General features: G+C 39.2%; 1 protein-coding gene across 4 annotated transcripts in view; it reads right to left on the minus strand.

Annotated features, from left to right (window-relative positions):
- The window catches only part of DYNC1I1 (dynein cytoplasmic 1 intermediate chain 1), a 299,135-nt gene that overhangs the window by 88,493 nt on the left and 188,292 nt on the right, over window positions 1-22,350 (minus strand). For all 4 annotated transcript variants that reach the window (XM_012757075.2, XM_012757068.2, XM_012757076.2 and 1 more), the window contains one exon: window positions 17,853-17,978. In XM_012757075.2, coding sequence (XP_012612529.1) covers window positions 17,853-17,978 — 126 coding nt within the window. The remainder of the gene's footprint in view (window positions 1-17,852; window positions 17,979-22,350) is intronic.

Here is a 22,350-nt window from a genome sequence, read left to right on the forward strand (position 1 = left end):
TTAGTTTTACCTTGCAAAGAAATATTCAAGTCGTTTTGATTTGACATGATATCACGCAGAAATGCTGCATTCCTATAGAAATCTTCTTTCAATAATTCACATTGCGGATTCTGTTCTTTATAAAATTTAACTATCTGTTCTGTCAGAGATAAAATTTTGGCTAACACCTGTCCCTGTGATAGCCAACACACTTTAGAATGATATGGTAAACCCACATTGAATACCTCATTGTTCAACTGTAGCATGTTACGAAACTGACCATGCCTTTGCATGAATATAGTTAACAATACTTATAACTTGTTGCAAAGCATCACTTAAAATAATAGCTTTAGTACAGAGATTTTGCTGATGCAAGATATAAGGAAAAGAAATGGGAGCATCTGGATCTCTTAATACATTTTTTTTATCTGTGCACAAACCCTTCATGTTTTCCTGTCATGAAAGGTACACCATTTGTACACTCACTAAATTTACCAAAGTCGGTCCAACTTCACAACATATATCTTGAAAGTTGTTGAAGATGTCTATTCCTTGTGTTCTGTTCACAAAAGTGCCCAAAGTGAGTAACTCTTCAGAGCAAAGAAAATCTTCTGTCATGACCCCAGTAAGTATAAAACCTGCACCAAGTCAGTAGTATCAGTTGATTCATCTAAGGTGATGGAATAATACATACTTTGCTTTTAAGTATTGCATGAAGTTGTTCTGTTAAGTTGAAAGCTAATTCATGCCACCGATCAGTTATGGTTCTTGAAAGAGGCAGTTGTTTGTACCTTGAAGTGTTACTGGGATCTAAGCATCCTACAACTTCAACACTGACACTGCATTCTTTCACAATTTCTACATCATTGAATTGCTTCTCTTTATTCCCCACCGAGTATATAAGCTACTTTGTAAGTTACTTCAGTGGCATTATTTCCAGATCTTACTGCTGCTTAAAAGAATTGTCTTTGCTTTTTCTTTTCTACTTTTAATTCCTGCAATACAACCTCTCATGCCTTTGCCTCTAATTTAAAATATCTGTGGTCCTTATGAGTGTTATATTGCTGATGAGCATTGAATTTCCTTAATGTTGATATTGCAGTATCACAAAGCAAGCAAATCATCCTATCTTTAGCAGAAACAAGGTAATACTGCAATTCCCAATCCTCATTAAAAAATATATTTTCTTCCTTCAGCGTTCTCTTGGTCTTCTTTGACACAATGGACTGTTAAGCAGACAGAATTAAAAAAATACTGTTGAGCTGGGCAATTGTTCACAAATTCCACTTGGAACAGAAACACAGTGCTCAAAAGCTGGCATACTTGACCCTCATAAACTCTCTCACCAACCAGCTTCATGGGGTAGCGGTGTCAGTCAGACAGGGGAAGTTAGAACTAAATGATGAGTGTAGCAACCATCACTTTATTTTTTTTTTTTTTAAATTTTTTTTTTTATTCCTTTATTTTTTTTTTTTTCCATTTTCAGTTGGCCAATTAACGTTTTTTTTTTATTTTTTTTTATTTTTAGTAGAGACGGGGTCTCGGCTCTTGCTCAGGCTGGTCTTGAACTTCTGAGCTCCAACGATCCACCCGCCTCGGCCTCCCAAAGAGCTAGGATTACAGGCGTGAGCCACAGCGCCCGGCCTCAACCATCACTTTAGCCCTTATGGCTTACTTATGTTCTAATTGTGCTGGTCAATCTGGGAAGATTATGTCACTGAAATTCATTTTATTCTTTGTTATTTTAAATACATTCATTTTTAAAATAAAATTAAAATATAAAGGACAAACAAAAATGTATTAATAAAAATAAAAGAATTTGTCCTGTAAAATTTGGATTTAGTCAAAAGGCATGAATTCGGAAGGCATGAATAGCAGGCCAGTGGGACAGGTCTGCAGAGCATTATTTGCATGAGGGTGCTACTGGTAAAATATAACAGAAGGACCTAAAAGGCCACATGTGGACTTAAGGCCACAGGTTCCCCACCCCTGGACTAGAGTTGCACATGACACCACTTTAGAATTTGCTACGCCAGGCCTTCTTTTAAAATTAGCAATGATGTCATATTAATGTCATATTAATGACAAAGTCCACAAAGTTACTTACTGATGAACTTCAGTATAAATAGAATATCTCTGTGTGGCCTATAGGAAAGAACTGCAAAACAGGCACAGTGCAAATTCTGAGCAATTTTTCCTGCAGTTCTAACAGGTCATTGAATATTTAGTACCTCCTGTGTGCTCATGTAAATGTCTTCCAATGGGTTTAACACAGCACAGAAATCTCCCTGAAGAATGTGAATTTCTATGAGAAAACCTAATTCAAGGACAAAAACTACTCAACTGTATTTTACTTTTTTCTGTCTTATTTAATTCCATGTTCATGAACATTAGCCTTAATATGAAAAGAAACTGGGAAAATTTATGTATATATAGAATTAATGATGTTTAATATCAAGAAGTAGGGGAAATAATCATAAAATAAAGTTTAATTCTGAATAACTAGACTACTTCCAGAGTCAAAAAAGAGAACTTGATGGCAATAATCACTTTCCTGTGGCAAATACAAGGTACTGTGGAAAGTTCTACTGTGTCTATATTTGTCGGTCAAATACAGTGTTGAAGTTGGTAGGAAGGCCAAAAAAAGAAAAAAAGAAAAAATTAAACTACTTTTTCCCAAGGCAATTAGACTAAGAAGGCAATAAGAATTCCATTTTCCTGTATAATTTGAATAACTAACTCAGTTTTCCACTCCTCTCCTAAAATATAGACAAGGGCTACAGCTAGCTACAAGTTGTCACACATCTGGAAGAGTATTTTAAAACACATTCAAAACATTTTGACTGCATGATGCGAAGCATCTGGCAATGCAAACTTCTTTTAGGCATTTTTCCTCTACCGATATTCAGCCTCGTGTCGACAGACATCGTGCCGGAGTTTGAGCTACATGTTTTATTTGTCGCATAACAAAAATACATATGCAAAGCTAAGGTTTTCCTTATGATTTTGATTAGGTAGATTTAACTTAATGACATTCACAGAGTTGCCACTGACTTTTGCATTACTTGAAGCACCCTCTCACTGGGCTCCCTCTCTGACCCAGAGAGCCCTTCAGTGGCTTCTACTGGTCAAGCCTTCCTCTCCAGGAACAGTATCTCCCAAACGAACAGCGCTCACTCGCTTGTCTAAATAGCAACTGACTTTATTGGTTTCATTCCACAGTGAGGATGAGGAAAAAAGAGGCTTCTAGTTTTCCCTGCCTAATAGGAACCAGCCTTAGGAATACCTGTGGTTCACCACCCATCCCCAAACCATTTGCAGGATGTGGAGGTAGGAGGTAGGTATTCTTCCTGTGAGGTCGCCTCCCTGCTAATGGAAGCTAGCTCAGACTTCCAAAGGCTCTTTCCACAGACCAACCCAGCCACCCCCGTCTCCATGCCACTGTCAACCTTCAGTCAGGTGACGCTGTGGTCGTTGGGGGTGTTCTGGGTAAAGCACGCACTAATTATTCCTGTTTCATACAGTGCATTTTACCTCATATTACTCATTCTTGTTTTTGACCTAGTTGGGGGGGTGGGGGGGCTAGATTCCTCAAAGGCAGGGAACAAGGCTGTATTTATCATCGTGGCCTCAGTACGTAGCGCAGTGCTAGGTGCAATAAATAACTGTTGAATTGTTTTGGACAAAATGTAGTCTGCCCCGGTGTTGAAGTATAAAGATCATCACAGCTCAAACTTGAAATACAATTGAGCAGGTAGTCAGGTTTGAGCCTAAGCAGTGTTCACAATTCGGAAGGCATGAATAGCAGGCCAGTGGGACAGGTCTGCAGAGCATTATTTGCATGAGGGTGCTACTGGTAAAATATAAAAGACTGTATTTATTACGCACAAGTGGAGTTATCAGCTTGCGGTGTTTAAGCTTCCTTGACACAATACACAAGTTGGGGGAGAGAATCTGTCCTCATCTTCGTGGAATATGCCCCGACCCTACTTGCTTCTGTTCTAGAAGTCGCTAGGCTGCTCAGGCCTTCAGAGCATCCGTAGTGACAGTGGCGCTGTGGCAGTGGAAACCAGTATATAGGAGTGAAGCTTGCTCTGGAGCCAGCGAGGGCCAGCTCTCTGATGCTGGCGGGGGCAGGGCAGAGGGCAAGGCCATCGGGCGTGGGCACGGGAGTCCCTGCAAGCTGCCTTTAGCTCCACAGGCAGTCATTAGAACCTTCTTCATCAACACATTTGCAACCTCCCATAAAAAGAAAAATGGGAGAATTGGAAGACCTCAGAGGGCCTAAGTTGCAGATGGGGTGAGAACTAGAGAAATATGTTTTATACTGTGAATGTGACATCATTTAAAAACAAATCTGGTGTGGCATTTGATTGCCTGATAGATAGATACAGGGAAAATGAATCTGGTGATATGAAGCAATATGATATTTTGCTATTTTATAACATATTTAATAGCATAAAATATTGCTATTTCACTTTCAAAGATATTTTAAATCAAATATTTGAAGCAGGTTCATTGTCTTCTGAACAGAAAATATACTTAAGAAAAATGCAGAAAGTCTCCTAAAGACTTAATTGTTCCAAGATGGAGAATATATTAAAATCCAAAACTTCTCATGAAAGCCAGCCTTCTCTTTAGGTTTTACAAATAACAGCAATTAGCAATTATTGGCCAATATTCCTAACCTTTAGTCAGTTGTCTGTTGATAAGAAATCAGAATCAGGGATTATTACTTTTCCAAAGAATGTTTAGACATCCCAGTGACATGATCGCTATATGAAATATAATTCAAATTATCGCAGTTTAAACACTGACTTTGACAGTTAGTAAAATCATTTAATTTTCTACTACGGAAACTATTTTAATAATTTTAACCACTTTTTAGATTATATCAATTCTTTGAGATGAAGTACGACAGAGAATCAAAATAATCTGTAAATTGAGCTCGATTGCAAAAAAATGATTTTTATTCTTCAGTAGGGATATTTAAAGGATAACCTTTCTCGTGCCTTTTCCTTGTATTTCTCTTCTTCTACCTCTCCCTTCTTACACAGCTCAAAGAAAATCTAGCTCATGAAAGCAGACTCTAGCTAATGACCCCCTTCCCTCTGCTCTCTCCTATTCTCTTTCATTCACATGCCCAACTTTGCATCTCTCTTCTCATTTTCCTTTTCTCTTTCCGGGGAATGACCACCTCAAAGGATTAATTCAGAACAGGCAGCAGCAAATGGTAACAAGAGTGGGCAAATCAGGATGTGGATTTAGAATCAAGAGGTATTTGAAAGGAGGAGAGTTACTCAAATTAAACATATGTTAGGAATATGGGTTTGTTGTTCATGGCATACCTGCTGCCTGCGATCCCACCCTGGTCGGATCAGCCTTCAAGGGCAGAGCATTCCCTAGTGGAATAATAAATACAGCAGCAGCCTGAGTGTATACGATCTGAGCAGCTCGGACTTCACTGTTAGAACACAGGTGGTACTGACCTAGCTAACCTAGAGAAATGGAGTGTGGCCTCTTAGGCTCAGAGAATTCCGGCTGCAAGCAATCAGGCTTTGGGCATATGTAAATTCTAATATAGGTCTTGGCATTTACACCAGACTTTGCTTCAACTGATATTGCCTGTTTTTCAAGGCTTCATCTTTCTTACCTTGATACATGTGAATTAGACAGTAAAAATCCACTGGTCCTCTTTAAAAAATGTTGTACAGAGGCTTACAGTGTTTTTCTTTGCGTCGATCTGCCACTAACCTAAGGCAATGGCAAAGTGTTCTGTAGGTGACAATGAAAAGCCATGCCCTATTTCTGCACTTTCATTCTTCCCGATGTGTCACAGTTCGCAGCTCTTTGCTGTCTCAGAATTTTGTACCCAAACATTATTGATATGAACTAGTCACACATATAGTAAACAAACGTTTTTGTTAGGAACTATGTATAATAGAATGCAGGAACTATATTATGTACTTGCCCATTTATATTTTTCCTTGCTTTGGAAGAGTTTTTTGGGGGAGGGGGAAACAGTAATGCAATATATTTATGGCTTGAATTCATTCCATTGATAGGCAAGATTCAATATTCTTGGATCCCTCATTATAAATATCATGGACAACATTAAAAAATCTATAAGGGTTTTTGAGAGAAACATTTAAATATAGTTTTTTTATGAATAATATAGGTCTGAGAAGCTCACAGAGCCCCTTGCCCATTTACTTTGATATTATTCCTGGAACATAAGTACTACCTATTAATAGCTATGAAATTATTACAGAATAATAAATGGTGACTGTTTTCCCTTAACGCTGCTGTCTATGAAAAAGAGTACTTGCAAAGTAAAGGAACAGTGTGGGGAATAAATAGTTTCTAAGTCCTGCAAGCATTTTATGTTTTTGTTTTTGTATTTTTATTGAAATGTCATAGCTGAACATATTTTTGGGGTACATGTGAGATTTTGATACATGCATACGATGTGTAATGATCAAATCAGGGTGGCAGCAGTCATGAGATATCATATACAAAGAACAAAACATTCTTAGCTGCTTATTAAAGCAGGCAGGCCCCTAATTTAATTTCAAGTTTAAGTCATTACATGGTCTTGGTGTTATACCTCATTTCTGAAACAACATTCCAAATCAGCAGATATCCTATCAGAGGACCTGATATAATGAAAATTCCTATTTATACAAAAGATAGTTTGAAAAGTGTGATTATTTACTTTTTTAAAAAAATCATTTAATTATCATGAGGCCCTTTAGTGAACCATATCTGGTTTGAGAATTGGCCTTCTCTCTCCATGTTGTCTAAATTTGTGATGTTTTACAGAACTTGGCCTCTTATAAAGGGGTGAACACATTGTAATGTTCTAAAGGCAGGAAATTTATGTTAAGCCTGTCTCAGCAGCTTTTAATATATGGAAGGGACAATCCAGTGAAATCCTGTTCTGAAAATTAGCCAAGCCCTCACAAATTTCACCAAATGTGTTAGAGGAAATGCCACAAAACAGGTAGAGGTCATGATTAGAAGTATGGCTGTGAAGGTGGGAAGGAAGCACAGGTGGGGTTGTGCCTCTTCTGAGCATTTTCTCCAAAAGTGAAGTCTTTTCAACAATTTCAATGGTAACAGGTTGACACGGTCTCATTACGCCTTTGATGAAATGCCTGAATTCTCTCAAATGATTGTATCTTTCCCTGCCAAGTCATCATTCATTCTCATTTATTTTAAAAAATGATTAGAAGATGAAAAAATAAAATATATCTCCAGTTACACATATTGTGTGGACATGTGTGCAGAACAATTGATCCATAGTAAAGATTGGCTAAGAAAATGTCTCTGTTGCTAAAAAAAAATTAAATCTGTAATAGAAATACTCATGAACCCACACAAATTCTGTGCAAAGGGGTCTCCCCACCCTCCCCCATATTTTTCTTTGTATGTGACTGTGTCCTTGCTGCCTCAGAAACACATTTGCTGTGACTGAAGAGCTCCTTTAGCCATTAAATGCCACAGTTCTAGTTTTTATGCTTGGAAAATGCTCCCAATGTGTTACTTTCAGGGGGAACTAGATGCTGTGCCACTTTGAGAGCCAAGCCCTTCAAGCCCAGCAACGGCTGTTTGAAAACTTCTGATTCTACTTTTGTATAGAATCTTTGTCCCCTATTTTCCCTGTGCTGATTTTCTGAAAGGCTTTGAGTCCTTGAGTGAACATTCTTCTAGTGGCAATTTTAACATATCAGCCCAATGCTTTTATTTGTGCTGCTGGTAGCACACAGCATAATATACATCATTAAATTAATGCTGTTCCCATACAGAAGTCCTTTTCTAGGAGTTGTTTGCTGGCTGTCCAGCTGTGGGATCAGGGGGTGGGATACTGTTGATTTTAGACACAAGGAAAGGGACAGTGGGAACTGAGCTTTTAGTGATGAAGCCATCTGGGGTCCTGGGGTCACTGCTATACAGCTTGTACCGGAGGACACAATGAGTGACATCACTGTTCACACAGAGCCCCAACCAAGGTTAAAAATCACACAGAAGGAAACATAATTTACTAAAATGTAGACTGAGAACCCTCTCTTTTAGAAAGTATACAGGAGAAAGAGCTGAATAAGCTAAAAGGAAAAACTTGTGCATAAGCTCCTTATCTCCTACTATTAGCAAGGTGAGGGGATGCTGGTCTTTAAGGATATTTTAGCTTCTCTTGGCATCGTGCGCCAGAATTATTTTTTGCATTTTTTTCATGCTGTCTCTGTAATACAACCTCTTTACATAGTATATCTCAGGAAATGACAATTGGCTGTCGGATCCCATGCAAATTGATTGGATATGACAGCTTAGAGGAATAAATATTCTGCAGAGAAGAAAGTTTTTACTTATACTTTAATCCTTTTCTTTTTTTTTTTTTTACTCCTTCTTGGTTAATTTTATTATTTCAATTAGATCATTTAAAAATCAACACATCACATACCAACCTCCCCTAAGAGCAATCATAAGATTTGATGATTTTTCTGATACACAGGATACGGTTTCAAATTTGCATTATTTTATCTACTGAATTAACTATGAATTCTAAACCAAACTAATGCTGCCATGTGTTTTTAGACATCTCTAATCTAAACCATCTGGAGAGGCATGGTTTTGCAAAGGCATCCCTTTCAGGACACTCTGTGGATTTTGTCACTGCTTGAGGTTTTGGCAAACCATCAACATTACTATAATTCTCTTTTGTGAAATATAGCTTTTGACTAGGATTTGAGTCTTGGGGGTGTGTGTGCATATGCATTTATATGAGTATGGGCACTTGTGTACAGTTTTTGCTCCTGGTCTCTTGGCTTTTCAGGAGAACATATTTATAATAAAGTTATTTTAAAGAAATACAGGTTTTTCTTGTATATAAGAAATGCTCAAATTTAATTTCAACCACTCAACATAATACCAGACAAAGTTATTGAAGAAGCAAAGAAGCAGTGTTAAATAACATACCTTATTATATATAGGTGCTGGAAATAGTTTTTTAAAAAGTCAAAAGGAGAAAACACACTGCCTTTAGAGAACAAAAAAAGATAAAGTTATAAAACGATTATGTCAACAATGATTTGTGGCGTATAAGGTATAAACTCAAACTTATTTTTGAGGAGAGTACAGTTTAAAATCAACTTAGCTAAATCTTTTACCTAAGAAAAGGAACATCTTGTTTCTGTGGTAAATAATGAACATGGCATTTAAAAATGAGCAATCAGATATAAACATGCAAAAAGCAAAGTATAGACTATTTGTTATAACAAAGGTTAGAAAACTTCCCCTGGTAGTAAAGATGATCATTCTATCAATATTTCTACAAATTCTCTTCAATAACGTATGCTTTCAAGTAATTTCAGAAATTAAGTTTGCTGAGAGGAACGGAAAGGAATTAAAATAACAATGGAACTATTGGGGGGACTGTGAGTCTGTATTTATTAATAACATGGTATGTTCAAACATCCCCATTCATCCAACGATATTAGGCAACTTAAAGACACACACAAATCAGAAATTTTTGGTCCAGTTTGCAGAGGGAAATGGAAGGGCAAATTTTTTAGAAATAGATGGTCTGAAGTCTAGAGGTGGGTCTGTCTCTAGAATATAAACAAGCCAAAGCAATGCACAGGTATTCCTCTAGGAGGTGGCAATAACCTTAGTCCACGCTTTGTGGGTAGTAACATAGCCATGGGGCGATGCCACAGCCCACCCTTGCTTCCACTGACTCTGCTCCTGGAACGAGGTCCTTAACTGCTTTCTAGAACTCAGTAAAAATATCATTATCTTGTAATAATTAAAAATAAAACAATTTTAAAAACCCTCAGTATCAGGAAACAAATGGCTGAATGATTGATTGGGATGAGAAAACTTTAGAATTGTCTGAGGTTCCTGTTTCACTAGGCATTTGTATATAAAGAACACGCATAAAGATCTGACCAATGTGAACAGGGTCTACGCAACTAACAGGAGAGAGAACTGGGCAGGCGATGGGAAATTAAGCATGGCAGGGATTGGGGCAACCTGCAGGGCTCTTAGAGAGGGGCCAGGCACTTCTCAACTCCAACCAATCTGGCCATGGTGGGTACCCCAGAAATACTTGTTGAATGAATGAATGAGTAAAACAATGAATCTAACGTGAAACTCTTCAGGAATATATTCAAGCAAGAAAAATAAGAACACCAAAGTTTAAGCTTCTTCCCATGTGACCATCATGCAGTTATAGCAAAAAAACCAAACGTAAAGAGAATAGTTTTTATCTTTTCAAAGCAGGCTCATCGATTACTATGGACTGAATTGTGCCCTCTCTATCCCAAATTCATATGTTGAAGCCCTAACCTTTAGTGTGACTGTATTTGGAAATAGGTTTAGAAGGAGGCAATGAAGGTTATGAGGTCGGAAGAGTGGGGCCTTATTATGATAAGATTAGTGTACTTATAAGAAGAGACATCAGGTAGCTCACTCTTTCTTCCTCCACCATGTGAGCACACAGCAACAAGGTGGTCATCTGCAAGCTGGAAAGAGAGATCTCACCAGAAACTAAATCAGCCAACACCTTGATTTTGGACTTCTCAGCCTCCAGGACTGTGAGAAATAAATTTCTGTTGTCTGTAAACTACCCAGTCTATGGTATTTTGTTATAAAAGCCTGAGCTGACAAGCACACCTATATTATCTCTTCTAGCCTCACAATAATCCTAAGAGGTAAGTAGAACCCCACCATTATTCCACTCAAACCCCTCAGAACACCCATTTTCCTAAGACCAAGACTTCTCTGACCTAGTGAATGGCTGGCTGGCAGGTGGTGGGTAAGGAGGGGAAGGGAGTGACAGGCCAGAGAACATGCTCATTTTGCTGTGTGGCTCTCGCTGCATGGCATCAATCATTCCTGGGGTAATTCCGGAATGAAGCACAACTGAGAGAGCCCAGTTCAGACGGTTGCAGCACAGGGCATAGGGACAGCAGGGAAGGGCATTGAGGGGACTGAATAAAATCTGCAGTGCTGGAGTTCTGCGTGGGCAATGAACGTGCACATTAATGAGGCACAGCAAACGCCAATAAGGGTCCTGGGTTTGGGATGGTGTACAACTTTAGCTTGATCACTTGCAATATGACATGGCCAAAGAAAATAACAAAAGATTTTGTTTAAAGGTGTGTTCTCATGGCATCCTCTGCATCAAATAGCTCAGTCACTCTCATAATCTATGAGGTATAGAGTCTCCTTCATTGCTGTTTTCAGATGAGGAATCATGTCGAATACAATCTCCTTGCTGTAATCCAGCTGATCATTCTAATTTCCCTAGATGTATCCCAACGATCAATTCTGTTTCTTTTTGTGTTACATTTTGGAGAAGACTCCAGAGTGGGCAGATGAAGAATGAAAGCTGGCAAGGCGGGTTTTCTGCTTCCAGCTTCTTAGGCCAAAACAGAAAATGAAGTTACTGCTGTTTGATTTAATAAGAATCAGTGTCTAGCTCAAGCCCTGATCATCAGACCAGTCATACTCAATTGGCATTGCATTTCAGCACATACGTTTAAACTCTTTTTTTTTTTTTTTTTTTAAGTAGAATTTTGCATTGTAAACGTTTAAACTCTTGTGTGCTCCTTCCTAAGGGCACAAAATAGTAATGCTGTGCTGCTGTTCCTCATGTCTAATCCATGGAAGTCATATCTTTTATATGAGTTTAATTTTACCTTTATGTCATATGTGATGTTTAATTTTCCATGGCTTTATTCTTCAAAGCGTGTATCATAATCTACATAACACTGGCTGAGGTTTGCTCTTCAGCGTTTGCCCGTCCTGTGGTACGAACATCACATTAGAAAACTGTTTGGCTCTTACGTTGATCTGCATGCTCTTGACCATGGAGTTTATTTGTCAATGACAAAGCACCTACTATGTGCTTTCATTTTGAATCCCAGGAACTCATAATGAGTACGGAGCACTAGTTATCAAAGAACTTTCTATTTTTTTAATCCCTTTTTCTATTCTGACCTATAGTAACCACTTCTTGACTCATCCAAGAGAAGAATTTAGAAAATGCCTTTTTCTCTTTATCAGCTGAGCCATAAGAAAGTTGCCCTTCCTTTGATTTAAATAAATACATAAAAATCCTTGAGTCAGATTCTGATACTTCTCTGGCCATTATATACTTTAGAAAACTAATTTAAATTAATTTATATTTCTGTGTCCTCAGTTGTTTTGTAGGATTTGGATTATGGACCATGATCTGGGTTGGGAGAAGAAATCAAGTTTGTTGAAATAAATCTTACAAGTTCCACCAGAGACGGCAGGAAATCTTCTTTTCATGAGATCAGGAAACACAACAAAGCCTCCATGACACACCCAGGGTCACTCGGCGGTGTGGTCAGCTTGGAATGGCGCTGCCAGTCCTGGCTTTCTACCCCTTTCCTAACCACCAACCCACGTTCCCTGCTGGGTTACCATCACCCCTGGCAGGTGGAACCCTCTCTGCAGTTAGCAGGAACCTCACGCAGAACCAAATGCTGGGCGGCAGAGGCCGTGAGCTGTAACCTTGCAGAATCTCAATGAGAAGTAAAGCCACATCTCTGAAAAAAGGCAACTCACTGACGGTTTTAAACACAGGCACAAATGAGGTCAGCTGACGCATTACCCCACTGCACATTCTGCTTTGCCCCTGAAATAGTGAGGGTTTCCGGTCACTGTCAGTTTCAGGTCATTGTCAGATCATCCTTGAAAAGAGAATGCCAACAACAAAGAAACCAAGTCAGAAAAAAAGTAAAAGTAAAAATAAAAACCTCTGACCAGGCTGAGCCTCTAAACATAGCTTTTCCACTTACCTCAATGCAGATAATTCTAAGATATATATTTCTGATTCTATTCATTCGGTTTAAAAGAGAAAGACCACACCAGGGTAAGCAATGCAGGGTGGTCAGACACATAATCTAATGACAGTGTGTGGAAACCACTACAGAAGACGGCAGGAGCGCCGCCAGATTGTGTGACGGGGCCGAGCGGCTGATTTCTATGCAGAGTCCACTGATATGTTCCAAGTACAGACAGCGTTTATTGAAATGAAAATAGAAAATGCAGGACCAGAGCCCACACTAAAAATTCAGGTTAGTAAAGACATGAAACTGCCCATGAAAGCAGAAAGTATTTGGGCCTTGATAGTCATAACAGGGAGAAATGAGCCTTTATACTAAAATCTTTTTCTGATTAGGCTAGAAGCCTGTCCCTCTTTGCAAAACAACACTGAGCTGATGTCTGTTTCTTGCGTATTTATTGTTCCTAGAACCTGAAACAACGCTCTTCTGAGCCCTTGGGTTTGTTTGCAATCATAAACTTTGAAAAAATATGAATAATCAGCAGAGATCAGCAAAAAAATTAGAATAGATAGCTAATGCAATTATTCCCAAATTATAAAAGTACAATTGTCACGAGGCACCCTTGTTATACCCTCCCCCATCCTCTTTCTTACTATGAAAACTAATTGCCTAATTTTGAAATTATTGGAACATCACAGGAGAATGTGGATGCACATTCGAATGACTTGATTTCAGTGAGTTAGTGTCTAGAAAGGAGCAGTTGTAATAAATATGATCTGGCAAGGACCAGAAAAGATGTAGAAGAAAAGTTATAGATTGGTGTTTGGTGTTTTCACATATATATTTTAATTCCGTGGACTAGCTAAATTTTCCTTTAGGGTTAGAAGATGGTGAAGATAGCCACATCTAGAACTATGTGTCTAAGCAATGTCTTATAGGAAGCAGGCTGTACACCTTGAGTGGGCTGCACAGCCTTTGCTACAAGTTCCATATTGCCCACCTATTGCCCGTGTAGAACACAGCCTGGGAGATGGCACGGTGCAGGCGGCAGAAGGGGCCTCAGCTCCAGGATGGGCTCTACTGTTCACTAGCTGGGTAACATTTAAAGTGTGAAATCTCTCAACTGGAAGAGGAGAATGATAATCTTTCTTCTACCTACCTGTTGTATGGATCAATGAGATCATGAAGACAGAGTGTTGGGAAAATGTAAAATACAGACAAAGACGGATATTGCTATAGATATTGCAGTTTAGCACATGGTAACCAAATTGCCTTTATTATTTTTTCCTTTCACCTAACCTCCATCCACTAATTCATCTATGACTTCCCTAGATGACCAAGGACCCCTGATTTCATCTCCCAACAGGTCAGGCATACTCAAGATTATAGCACTGTTGTTTTCTTTTGGGAGCCAGTGATATTTACCTGGCCTTTATCCAAAGTTCATGGGTACCAATGTGTTAGGGCATGTCACTACCCTGGGAAAGAACAGCACTCTGTGAGGCGCATTGTCCCTACATCACATTCAGTGCGGTCCTGAGCCCATTCCTAGATGAACAACTTTGAACCTCTTGACTGCCCACCACAAAACCCGATTCCAGCAATAACAGCTAGAGAAAATGAGTGTGCGTGGAGCTGGGGGGTTGAAGGGAGGGAGAGGCAGGGTGGGAGGGACAGGGGTAGTTGTTTAGAAAATTGCTCAAGTAGGGCCAGATAGGAGATGAGTGTCTCAGTAATAAAGGCAAGAAATGCCTTTCTAGGTTGGACCAAGAAAAAAAGGGGGATTGTGGAGATGAGAAGAAAAGTCCCACACTTCCAAATAAAGACGTTAATTAGCTTTGTCACCTTAACATCCCCTTTCTTCACTTTCCTCTATATTCCAGTGGTTCATAACTCTTACTGCACATTCAAGTTACCTAGGAGTTTTTCAAAAAATTGCCCAGGCTGCATCCTAGACAAATTAACTCAGAATCTCTTTGGGTGGAACCCAGGCATCCATAGTTCTTAAAGTTGCTCAGGTGATTGCAATGGTCCACATTAAGGTGGTGAACCCAGTTTGTTCCATTTCTTCTTTATGTGATCCCTCCTCTCCAATGCCAAATGGTGTTACCAGGCTGCATCCCCTACTAATGCAGCCTGAGGCAGGATATGGGCTTCAGAGTAAAAAGCCAGCTGACTTCAAAGCTGGCCACGCCATTCACAGCACCCACACTTGTTTCCTAACTTCTCTGAGTCAGTTCTTCCTCCGGGGGCACTAAGAGTTTAGAGCGATGAGTGTGAAGAGTAGATTCTCAGCACATGTTAGAATCATTTTGTTTAAACAGATTCAATGTCACAGAGACATTCCCCATGCCCTCAGATTAACATGTTTTTTCACCTCTTAGGAAAGTTCCTATGCTTTTGATGTCTAATTATTTCCCTTCTAAAGTTATTCACTCTAGGTATATTTGCTTATTAGCACAAAGTGGTCTGGAATTAGTAGGGCCATAGGAATAGTGGAAGATATTGGTTTCCCAGATTGCTCTGGAGTGACACCCAGAGGTGATGGTTAGTTTTATGTGCCAACTTGGCTAGGCTATGGTACCCAGTATTTTGATCAAATACTAGTCTAGATGTTGGTGTGAAGGTATTAACATTTAAATCAGCAGACTTTGAGTAGATTACCCTCCATAATGCAGGTGGGCCTCATCTAATCAGTTGAAGGCCTTAAGAGCAAAGACTGAAGTTCCCCCAAGTAGAACCAATCTGTCTGAAACACAGAAATTCTGCCTTTCTGCCCTGCCCTGCAGATTCTGGACTCCAGACTCCAGCACCAATTGTAGTCTGAAACTCCAGCCTGTCACCTGCCCCAAAGATTTTGGACTTGCCAGCTCCCACAACTGCATGGGCCAATTCTTTAGAATAAATCTCTCTTTCTCTAAATACACAGACACACACACAAAGAATACATTTAGAAAATCTTAGGAATATGTGATATATAGCTCCTATTGGTTCTGTTTCTCTAGACAACCCTGGCTGATGCACTGGGGGTCCTCGGAATGGCTTCATAATTACTTTTGCTACACTCACTTCTCCTCTTTTCTCTCCTTAGAGACCTATGTGTTCTCCCTTCCATCCTCCCAAACCTGGTCCCACATTCTGCCCCCTACAGCTCCTACAGTTACAGCTCTTCACGAGAATTCATTTAAGGGCAGACACTGAGCACTATGATTTTCATAAAATTTTCTAAATGTATCCTTCATAAATATTAAGGGCCATTGATATGAACTACTTATCATTTATATCTGAGTAACACAATCATGATTTTCGATATCTTTAGATATGTTATGTGTAGTTAAATTGAATAGCTTTTATTTGATAACTAAGAATCTCAGAGTCTTTGGGGTGTTTTGTATGTGTCACTTGATTAACTCTAAAGTGTAAACATACTACTAATATTTTCTTCTAATTACATATGTTGGATCTTTTAAGGGAGAAATTAAAAATAAAATGAAATGTTTATTTGTAAAATCTTTAGCAAATGATCCCAAAGAAACCCAAAGAGGAAAAACAATGCCCTCTCTAACTAATATTAGTATTTGCCTATTGTCATGTGATAAAACAGGTAATTTAAAAATTCTAGTTAATTCCACAGAACTGTGTCAATTAATAGAATTAAAAAAATTTTAAATTTTGATAGACATGTATATTAATTAAAATAATGTGTTACTTGTTAGGTTTTTAAAATCAAAGATAGTTTTTATATAATGTCAAAATAATTTAAAAGGCATGGTTTTTTAAAAATGTGCTTCTCCTTATCCCATAATCCTTATAGTATTTCCCTGGCAATTCAGCAGACCTCTTAAAACTGAACAAAATTAGAATTTTGTGCTTCTATGTTTACAGAAAGAGCATATCAGACTGACTTGATAATCTAAAGAAAAAACCGTTCTTATTTCAAAGGTTCAGAAAATAAAGGTTATTTACTATGCAGACCTAGGCTTCTTGTTAAGTTGTTTTTGAGATAGCAAATTAGAAAAACATGGTCAGAGTTAGCGGCTACTCAATCAGGTTGAGGCTGGGACTTTTATTCCAGGAGCTCCTGTTCCCCAAATTTTATCTGATAATGTTCCAAAGTCTAAACATATTTTAGTTCAAAAAGATGCTTGGCTCTTAGATATAAAATGGCACAAAGCTTCCAAAAATCAACAGGTTTACCCACTGTCTTCAAATGATGCATTTGTAGTCAGAGTAATCTGCCCCTCAATACCTCTGAATTGTAATATTTGAGGAACTGAAACTTTGAGCTGGATTGTTTGTTTTTCATTTTCCTGTGCATAATCACAGGATAGGGGCATTAATAAGGGGGTTGCTGTATTGGCCAGTGCTGAGGCCTATTATTTAGGGAGAGTCATGGCAACAGAGCAAAGCTGAATGTGTGCAAGTATAGCGTAATTTCAGCCTGTATCATGTCAAGTGGAAGAGAAGACATGTGTCCGCAGACCCAAGGAGCAAAATATACAAAACTATTTGAAATTATCTCTGCATTTTCAAACTAGATACAGCATCTACATTTCCCAACAATTTAAGAAACATTGGTGGTAAGTCTTTCCCCAAACCAGCTACAAAAGTATTATTATCTGTAAAGCAATATGGCGCCCATACACTCAAAATTGGCAAAACCCACTGAACTACATTTCAGAGAGAGTAGGAAACTTGAAATGGTTGTGCTCTGAGGATGTCCACGTGGGTGGGCAAGCTTATGTTGCTGCTAGGCAGGGGAAGTGGTATACCACGATTTCTTCACAAGTGCGAGGTCTTTCTAAACTCATCCTTGTGGGGGCTGTTTTAAATAGAAAGAAAATGACACACAGTCCCCAACCAAGCTTCCTAACTGTTTGGGGAGGGTTGCCACTTTCCCAAAACATTAGGTTACTGTGGGGAATTTTCCAAAATTGCCAACCATTTCATTTTTAAACTCAGTTCTTCCTCTCGACATAAGACAGATGCAATATGGCAGGAACTATATTTGGTCTAGCAGGAGATGCAAGTTATTTTTACCACGCTGACGCCTACCTGACAGTGGAAGACATATTCTGGTGTGGTTTTCTTGAATTTCATGTTCCAAACCAAGGCCACTCCATCTGGTTCATGGGGAGCGTCTTCATTGTTGTTGTAGGAAGCAACCATCAGCTCAGGGTACTAAATGGAAGAGGTCACAAGGATGGATTATGCTGGGATGACTGACACAGGAAAACTTGTTTATTTCTACATTCACATGCTAGATTACACAGTGTAAATGGCACTTTCTTGTGAAATTATGGCATACTTAGTATCAACGTACTGCCCTAACCCACTGCAACCCAGTTTCTGCCTCCATAAGGGCTGCCATGGTCACTGATAACTACTAAACTTCAAACACTGCTTAACTCGCTGCATTATTATCTGACACTCGGGGCTACCCCCATCTTTCTCCCGTGTTGCCTTCCATTACATCTTTATCTCCTGATTTTCTTTCCTGACCACTCTTTTTAGTCTCTGTAGGTCCCACTTCCACTGGATATATTCCAAGGAGGGTTCTTCTGTGCTCTTTTTCCCCCTCCATCTACACATCCTCCCTGGTGAGCTCATCTATCCCAATGGCTTTAGTAAGCTTAATAGGCCGGTAAGTTTCAAATCTATATCTCCAGGTTTAATTTCTCCCTGAGTTGCAGACCCTGACCTCTGACGGCTTGCTGGGGGTTGCTCAGGGCTGTCCATAGACACAGCAGATGCAGCACATGGAAAAACGAGCTCACTGACTTCCACATAAAACCTGGGGCTCCTCCGATGTTCCACTGAGGCAGGCAATAGCTTCCTGACTGGCTTCCTGCTTCCAGGCTTGCCTGCCCTACCCTCGCCCACTCCACTCTCCATCCTTTGTCAGGATGACTTTACAAAATACTTATTTGGCTAAGTCCCGTCTCAGGGACTTAGGCAAAACACTTTACTTTCAAGGCAAAACCCGGGTCATGTCGGATCCTTCACGATCTGTCATTTTTTGCTTTTCCTGCTTGTTCTCTTACAACCTCCCCTCTCCCTGCAGCCTCTGTACCTAGAAGTCTGATACTCACTCTCATTGGAATATCTCCTCTGTGTTGTCTACATCATTAATTCATCCTTCAAGATGCAACTCAGGCATCATATCCTCCTAACAATCTTTACTAACCAACCACCCCCCTTCCTTGCCTTTTCTCGGCTGCCTTAGTATTATGTGTACCTCCATTCCCAATTAAAGAATTCGCCAAGATGAATTATGGTATTTTCCCCACCTACGTCTTTCACTAAACTGTAAGCTCTTTGAGTGTAGGGATAGGTTTGTATTGACCAGTGAACCCAGGGTCCAGTAATTCCTAGCACATGATAAAATTGTGCCAAAATCTGTTGGAATTATTTTTAATTTTTACTTTTATAAACTTCTTTCTATTTCAGCAACTTTGTGCTCAGTAGAAAGGCCTTAGATTTAATCCTTTGTTGTCAAACAATGCTAATAATTAAAGGCTTAAATGCAAGAAACACAACCAGTAAAATAGCAAGGAGGGCTCCATAGTGATGCCAGGTGTTAGAAATACCTACTCACCCTACATGAACTCTGTCTTGAGCAGGGGTCCTCAAACTTTTTAAACAGGGGGCCAGTTCACTGTCCCTCAGACCATTGGAGGGCCAGACTATAGTTTTAAAAAAACTATGAACAAATTCCTATGCACACTGCACATATCTTATTTTGAAATAAAAAAACAAACGGGCAAAAACACCTGTATGTGGCCCACGGGCCGTAGTTCGAGGACGCCTGGTCTTGAGGGTTAACTAAATAAACTGAAGGTAAATCTCATAGGAAATATTTATTAGTTAGGGTACATTTCATGAAAATGCCATTCCTACCTAGGATTATTATAAGGCAGTTCCATTAAAAATAGCATCAGGATTATGGCAGATCATATCACTCTTTTCTCATAGGTCATTTAATTTTTTCCTTCTTTTTTTACTAGGCTATATATATATTTAGGCGAAGATTTCCCTAATTTGAACACAGACTTTCTTTCACAGTAAGTCTTCTCTGTGGCTTTGAGTAAAGAAAGCTGCAGAGAGTTACAGCTTGCTGCTTGGTGCAGAGGAGGTATAAGCATACAACGACACACATGCATGCGGCCACCAGGGGAAGTAATCATTCTTTATTAGAAAACACTCCTCAGCGGATGAATCAAAGGCCTATTAAGAAAGGCCTTTGATTCAAAGCGCATTCAAAGAAACTAACATCCAGATAAACACAGAAGTCTCCAGACTGTCCATCTGAAGTTTAACTATGTCACATGTGAAAAGGCAACTCTATAAACATCGACACCACTACCACAGGGGCCAAAGAGCAGCCAGATGTGTCTGGAATAATATCCCCCAGCTTCACATCTGGGTCTCATCGTTTACACCCACTTGCAGTTTTTCTTTTTTCTCTTTTAAAAATATTTTAAATTATTTAGCTCTAAATCTCCTTTAGAAAACACAGAGTGTTTTAGTAAAATACCAGTGAAATGCTTTTGGCAAAATCTCTATAACTGGGATCATAAGGCCCAAAGATACTGATTTAAGTTTTATATCATGCAAGTTTTTATGACCTCAAAGTGTCCTCTAGTATGTCCTTTTCCATTGTTCGTTTAAACATGACTAGTCATATTTTCTTATTCTCCAGTTAAAAGTCTCTAAACAATTATTTAAATGTGAAATGTTGTTAAAATGATAATTTTAAAGAGATATGAATAATTATGACATTTGTGATCATCTGATTACTCATAGGGCAGGGTTTTCCAATATTTAACCTGGGGGAGTTTTACCCGGAAATTACCCAATATACTCTCCAACCTGGTTTATTCTTACAGGTAAATGAAATCTAACATTTACTGGAGAGGAAAACACCACATGTCTTAAGTGCCCATTATGTGCCAGACACTGAGCTGGGTGATATGTTAATTCGTTTGGTCCTCACAACCCTCTAAACTAGGCAATGGTTTACTTATTTCTACAGACAAAGAAGCCAAGGATTCTGGGTTAAATAATTTGTTCCATGCTATGTTGCTAATAAGTGATAATGTGAGATCCTCACTTCAAATCTGTTGAGCTTCAAAGACCATGTCCCTTCCTGTCCATCATAGCACGCGTCAGGTACCCCTATATATGGATAAGGCACTGTGCTCAGTAAAATGTGGGACCACAATGCCCATAATATCAAAACATGCTCTGCTCTTTAGGAACTCATCATTAAGCAGGAGAAAAGACACATGTTGTCATGACTACAACGCAAACACAACACAAAATAAATGCAAAGCATGACGTGATAAAATGGAAGTATAAGCAAGGTTCTGTAGAAGCATGGAAGAGAACATGCCAACTTTAGTTGGGATGGAGTATGGTGGGGGGAGGCGGATAAATTGGAAGGGACTTCAGAGAAGAAATGGGACTTGAGTCGGGCCTTGCCAAGTGGATAGGTTATTAGCAAAGAAGAGAGAGGAGAGTATGGACAAAAGTACAAAGATGGTGTGGGAGATTCTTTTGGGTATTCACCTGGTTCACATGATTCTCTGTCTTTGGAGATGACCCCAATACACAGATGTCTAACTTCCCAGGGATAATTTATTAATTGCTGGGTTGGTACTTGACCCCACTGAGCCAATCACATTCTCTAACCTGGGTATTCTAAATTTTGAACTGAGACACAGAACTCCTAGGCTGGCAGATGAGTCAGGATAATGCCAGCATCCTACTGGTAAGGGACCTCAAGCTGCTCAGCTATCTAGTATTCCTGAGTTTCAATTTTCCTCTTTTTCATGGATTTCCTTACTATACTAGTGGCTCTTTCATAGATTTCTCTTTCTACTTAACCTAGCCAGAAGTAAAGCTTTTTTGACTAATACAGTGAAGAAGGATGTGTTCAGGAGCCATTAGGTTGTCGTATTTGGCTGGGAGAAAGGCTATGGGAAGAGGTAAGAAAGAAGAAAGGCCTGGAAATGCCTCAGGGCATCATCAGAGAAGTCACTGAGTACAGACTAACCATTTTAGATTTTAGTCTTGGGACAACAGGAGTAATACTCTGCAATTACTACTGCTACTGCTACCACTATTCTCATTACTATGTTGCATTTACTGAGCACTTTTATGCACAAGACACTTTTAAAATTCTCGGTCCTTTAAGATACATTAACTCATTTAATACTCACAGTAAGCATGTGGCCTGGGTATTATCACTATCATCATTTTAGAGTGAGGAAACTTAAGCCAAGAGAAGTTAGGCAACGTGCCCAAGTTGATATAGAGGACATGTAAGCAACCTTTACAAAGACGAATCTGGTAAAAGTACTAATCGTGACTCGACTGTGTAGAGACTGGAAGTGGGGGGACCAGTTGGGAAGTTATTTCCTAATATCAGCAAGAAGTAGAGGGCATGACATAAAGTAGGTGTAAAATCCATGTGTTAGTAGATTCAAATTGGTGTCAGTGGGAGTCTTTTTTGCTACCGTGAATTTGATTGGATTTAGCAACTAAATGA

This window comes from Microcebus murinus, chromosome 9 (assembly GCF_040939455.1).
Source record: "Microcebus murinus isolate Inina chromosome 9, M.murinus_Inina_mat1.0, whole genome shotgun sequence".
Classification (NCBI taxonomy): domain Eukaryota; kingdom Metazoa; phylum Chordata; class Mammalia; order Primates; family Cheirogaleidae; genus Microcebus; species Microcebus murinus.